The sequence below is a fragment of the Grammomys surdaster genome, unplaced genomic scaffold (genome assembly GCF_004785775.1).
Source record: "Grammomys surdaster isolate TR1022 unplaced genomic scaffold, NIH_TR_1.0 138, whole genome shotgun sequence".
Lineage (NCBI taxonomy): Eukaryota > Metazoa > Chordata > Mammalia > Rodentia > Muridae > Grammomys > Grammomys surdaster.
This window is the reverse complement of record NW_021604596.1, coordinates 7,935,021-7,941,020: the sequence shown is the minus strand read 5'-3', so window position 1 is coordinate 7,941,020 and position 6,000 is coordinate 7,935,021. Positions and strand designations below refer to the sequence as shown.

The following is a 6,000-nucleotide window of genomic DNA, read 5'->3' as shown; positions in this document are numbered from 1 at the left end:
ATTCAAAAATTTCTCCATATTCTCAAAGACATCTTTCTTACAATCACTGTCTGAGTTAGGACTCCATGACGATCACATACAGTATTTTGCAGATGTAACTTTATAATATATAGTAGATTACTTGTCAATTCTACCTCTGTAAGACATTTATCTGTGGACAAAAGTGGATCTATCATATTGTTGAAAGTTCCACATTTAGGTTTAGTATTGTGAAATTATTTAAATTTTCTCTTTATTTTTCTCCAACACCTGTTTTGCAAAATCAAAATGAGAAAGATTGATCAGATTCATGCTGAATTTCAAAAGAGATACTAGAGAAATAATTTGATATCCTCTCCTCCCTTTCCTTTCCCATTTCTCTCCTCTTCCCCTTCTGTCCCTTCCTCCCTCCCCTCCCCTCCCCTCCCCTCCCTTCCTCTCCCCTCCCCTCCCCTCTCCTCTCCTCCCCTTCTCTCCTTTTCTCTCCTGATGTATCACCAATCTCTGTGTCTCTTTCTGTGATGTTACAGTTTTCATAAGCATTTTACTGTATAGCTCCAATGTCTGATTATCACTGTTCTTGTTTCTCTCAATGTCCTTATGCTGGGGATCAAACTCAAGGTCGTGTTCATGTAAAGCAAACGCTCTATGGAGCTCCAACCTTAAACCTTTACTTTTGGAATTCTGTTATTTCTTATGTTAATTTCTTCTCCCCTCCGCCCACCTCCGTCACTTCTGTCTACTTTTGTCTTCTCTTCTTTTCTCTATTCACTGTTGCTGCATCAGAGAACAAATCCATGTTGAAAGTTACTAGATATCACCAAAGTCCTCTTAGTAAACTTGTACGATTTTATGTGCAAGAATATTTGAAATAGTCTCTCTCATCTCTGAGCTACTTAATCGAGTACACATGGATGTAGGGTCTCCAGGCAATTTGACAACCATCCAGATGCGGGAAGTCTGTTCTCCAAGCAATCTTAAGCCAACCATTGAAAGTATTATTCACTTGTTGCATACTCTATCATGATAGACACTCTCAAAGAGGATATAGTGTCCTCTCCTCTGCATGAGCCTGGTGTTAGGTAGTAGAGAAATGCACGTAAGTAAATAATCACGCTCTCACTGTTAATAAATAGAGGTGAACCAATGGTGCTAAGAAAGCCTGAGAGAGTGCATGAATGTAAATGTGTGGCCATTGAACCCAGCACAGTGTGATTGATTCTTGCTATCCAAGAAGCTGAAGAATGCCTTTAGCACATACTCTACTTACCTGACTGATTCCATGGAGTCTGCCGCCTTGAAATGCAACGGCTCATAAATTTGACCCCAAATCTGATCCATTTCTACTTGTTTCTTTGATTTTTTTCCCCTTCCTTTTGTCATAGCTATATATGATCAAGTTGGGGTTAGGGAAGATATTTATGAAAATTATTAAATCTTCATACATTTTATTTTTTTTGTGTGTGTGTAGGTGTGTGTGTGTGTGTGTGTGTGTTTATCTGTGTGTCTGTGTCTGTGTGTGTAGAATAGAAGACACATGAAGAAAGCAAATGCTCTTTTAGCCTTGGTGGCAGACATTTCTACCTGCTGAGCCACCTACACAGACCTTATGGAGATTTTTGAACCCAAAATAACAGCATGTAAAATTTTAGCAACTATTTTCCACATGAATCCATCACTGTAAACATTCTGTGGTCTGCTTAATATACTGACATTTATGTAGTTGACAGGAGAGAAGATAAAAGTCAATAAAAATGGAATTATTTATTAAAAAGGTCTATTGTTACAAGAACAGTACACAGAACTATTATCTTACTGTGCCCTCCACATGATATATACCATTATATATAGTATATATACAGATTGTATACAATATACTTAACGGTTTGACATAGAGTCCACAGTACCTTCAATTACATATGCAAAACATTTGTTGTTATGAAGTGTCTCATGATAAGGATAGCTGTTTTCTTATGGTTCAGTGGGCATTGTAGAAAAATACAGTCTCTGCAGTGATTTAAGACTGTGTGGTTACCATTCCATCAGAGAAAAAGCTTTCTCAGTACTGTTGTTGGAAAATAATGTTCCTTGATAGGAATATTGTCTGCTTGCTACAAAATAACAAATGTGAAATACAGAAATACAGATACAGTGAAAACCTGCTTTATTTTAAATAGGTTCATGATGCAAAATACATATTTTGTGCATATTGAGTAAAAACACCCCACATATCTGACTTCTGTGAGAATATGTCATCAGAAATTCTATATGTGGATATTCAGGCAATGATTTGGAAACGTTGATTAATTAGAGTTTGCCATGTCATGACATCTTGATTTTATTGGGTTTTGTTTTAGAAGAATTTAGTTAAGAAGTTGATTCTTAAAGGTCTCCAGGTAATCTAAATGATAGCATCAATAATAAATGAAGAAAATGTCTCAATTTACCATATATGAAAAACATATTCTTTTAAAAATATCATTCTACACTTTTTTCAGATGCATGATTTGTTCCTGCAAGTGACACCATGCTTTGGGAAGCTCCTCTTTTGCTTCTTGTTGTTGAAATTCAGCCTCTCCTACTCCCCTGGAGGCACATGAGAAAGGCCACGTGGTTTGATTATTCATAGGCTTGAATAGTCACTCTCTTAGTATTTACTGTAAGAGTCTGTTGACTAAAATCATCTTTGTATATTTTTCCTTTACTTAAGAGTTGTCTGGAAAACAATTCTCTCTAAACAGAATGTGAATAACTGGCAGATAGTCACACTATACCCTGAAAACTCTTTTAGGATATTCAAGATAGACTCCCCCAACTGTCATTTACTTAAGCTCAGTATTTTCATTTTGTTTGCTATTAAAGATGCAAATAAAGTTAATTAGCTTAGATCATATAAAGGCAAAGCAATAGAATTAACCTTCTGTCCCCATATTAGCACTAATCATGTAGCCAGCACCTTCAGTTTCTTTCTGGAAAAAGAGACTGCCTTCACGATCATTTCTGGACTCTTCACAGGTGCGGTCTCCACCCTGATGTGTCCTTGTGCTCTCTCTCCTATCACACATTCAGGAAGTAGGATTATCTCACTTAGCTTTTCCATTATCTCGTAGGTTTAATCTAACTCCTCAAATTAGTCAATTGGGAAAATTCCATAAAATCCAGCAATGCAGACTTTGGCTAGACTAGCTGAACCCTTGTGGCCATGCTGTGTGTCCACAACTCAGTTTTAAGAACATCATTGAACCGAACAGACTCTCTTTACTACAGTAGCTGGGAAGCATTGTAAGTGGCGTATGATAAGTAATAGTGTCTAAAAACTTGGATTTTTTGTTTGAATCATTTACTTCATTACTTCTTCCACCAGTGCTCCTTATCCTTACAACCATTTGCAAGTAGAAGAAAGCCTTGCACTCAATTCTGTCTGTCTTGACAGTGGGTAGAGAAATGGGGCATCCCTGTCCCATGCTCTTAGCACTTTTAGGTTAGCACCTGTGGCTTCGTGCTGTTACTCTTTTCAGCGGTCACTATTTTTGTGACGTTAAACTATCTTTTGACATTAAACATGAGCTGTATTTGCTGTTAGGTCATGTTACTCCATGGGAAACAATAACTCAGTTTGGACTCACTCTCTATTTTACTTCCACTAATGTAAATTCCCTACCTTAATACCTTACTATATGAGCACATGTAGAATGGCCTATTGAAAAACCTTGCTATTTTTCTATTCATCATACAACAATTTTTGAGAATTCTTTTATGTATTTCCCCTATCATGGACCCCAATAACTGAAGTATTTCTTCATATTTCCTGCTGGTTTGGTATCGAAGAACTGATCTAATGGGAAGTTTGGAAAACACTAGACACAAAGTCTTGAGAACACGTTTCCTTCTTGAGGTTGTATTTGATTTTGAGCAGGCTATAGAGACCACCTCATCAATGGATGGCTGATACTCAGAGTCATTAAATAGACAATCAAATCCCAACATATTAAAAAAATTAAGAATACATCTGACAGAAATTACCTTTGCTTACAAAATTTCATTACATACAATCTGCATATTTTTATTGGACCAAGAACTGTCCTCTTCATTTACAAAATCCAAAGAGAAACCTGATGGGTAACTCATATTCTCCCCCTAAACTCCTGAGAGTGCACCGTCTGTAGTCCCGTGTATTCAAAGCTTTTCTCAGGACCCCGGTCTCCATTCATTCTGCGTTCTGTCTGCTGCCGCTTTCTCAAGCTAAAGCAAAGAAAAGCACACTGCATGAGCAGCTTTCACCAGGAACTGGAAGGAAGCATCAAAGCCAAGAGCAGTGTTACTGAGGAGCACTTGGAGAGAGAGTGCAGGGTTGACTGAGCACTCGTGATTTTCCCACCTGTGAACAAAAGAGAAGCCTCCAATGAAGCCACTTGTCAAAGAAAAGTTCTCAGGGATGTTGGGCAGCAAAACTGATCCTCTGTCCCATGGCATTGTTCTGCTATGGAATAAGGAATTGTCTGAGGTCTCTGCCTTCACAAGGAATTAGAAGTCTATTTGAAACACTGTATTGAAAAACTAAACAACTTCTAACAAACAAACATAACAATGAGAATGATTGATTTTTACTAGTGGTGCACAGGTAGAAATTATTTTAAGAGCAAGGGATGGGGATGAAATCATTGTCAAGAGCTTAAATGGTTCAAAGATAACTGGAACAAAGATAATTAGTGTAAATGTGATGAGACATGAATTCATAATATTCCACAAACAAGAAAATTTAATAAAACATTTTATTTACCATATTCATGGTGTTTGATTATTTCTTCAGAGCAAGCTTAAATTCTGTGTCCTTCCAAAATTGGCTAAAAAGGAACAATCTTGTCTCTACGATTCGTACACTTAGAAGGAGTTCTTTTCTGAGATCAGATCATCACATGCAGTTGAATGAATTGAGCTAACTGGTCTGAGTTGATTGGTCTGAAGTGGTTTGAAATGTCATATGCCAATAAATTTACAGTCATTTTTAGACAGTAACTTCAGGAATGGCTCTTAAGCTAGAAGTATTCTGAAATATCAGAGGGATTGATGTGATTACTTTCTGTATACCAAACATGGTAATAAAGCTGCTCATGTGATGTGCTCTTCTATGCTTTAGCTTGAGAAAGCGGCAGCAGACAGACATACTGTCCCTCTTGGTCCTTGTAATATTCCTATGTGGTAATATAGCATGGCCTTCCTGTTGCAGATGAGAAAACGTACAGCTTAACAGTTAGTGAAAAAAAGAGCCCATGAATTCTAGGGAGCATAAGGAGTTTATGGGAGTTTGGAGGGAAGAAAGGCAAAAGAGAAATATAGTTATATTATAACCTAAAAACAAAAAAGTATAAAAAATTTAAAAAAATGATGAATGTGATTAAAGTGTTGAGTTGACGAATTGTAGGTCTAGATGCTCCCTGGATTTTGTCTCTCAAAACAGTGACTTAGTTTCCTTTCTTGTTGCTGTGATGAAATAACACAGACAAAAAGTGAATTAAGGCAGAGAAGCTTACAAGTCTTTATTACAGTATGCTGTTGTAGACGAGTCAAGGTAGCAGGAAGTTGAAGTAGCTAGTCATTGCATATGCGCAGTTAAGAGTAGAAAGAGGTGAATGCATGTGTGCCTGCCTACTACTCATCAACCTGTTTACTCCTATACAGTTCAGGATCTCCTCTTAGAATATGGTGTTATATCCAATGTGCTGGGTCTTCCCACATCAGTTACTGCAATCATGACAGCTCCCCACAGAAATGCCTATAGGACAACCTAATCTGAGCAATTCTTCATTAAAGCTATCTTTCTAACTCATTCTAGTTTATATTTAGTTGATAAAGATCAACACAGAGACTGAATCTGGGTTAAAAAAATAAAGATTTTAAAAATTACCCACATTTTAGAATGTTCTGTCAAGTTTTGGTTAGATGAGCACAGTGACATCAAGGAATTCTTTTCTGTTGTTATTAGAGACAAAGAGTTTAAATGTATTCTCCACACATTTCAGA

General features: G+C 37.0%; 1 protein-coding gene across 2 annotated transcripts in view; it reads right to left on the bottom strand.

Moving 5' to 3' along the window:
- Positions 1 to 4,016: 4,016 nt before the first annotated feature.
- Positions 4,017 to 6,000, bottom strand: part of Cntn5 (contactin 5) — a 1,025,091-nt gene continuing 1,023,107 nt past the window's right edge. For both annotated transcript variants that reach the window (XM_028763352.1, XM_028763353.1), the window contains one exon: positions 4,017 to 4,357. In XM_028763352.1, the coding sequence (XP_028619185.1) occupies positions 4,257 to 4,357 (101 nt within the window). In that variant the 3' untranslated portion in view covers positions 4,017 to 4,256. The remainder of the gene's footprint in view (positions 4,358 to 6,000) is intronic.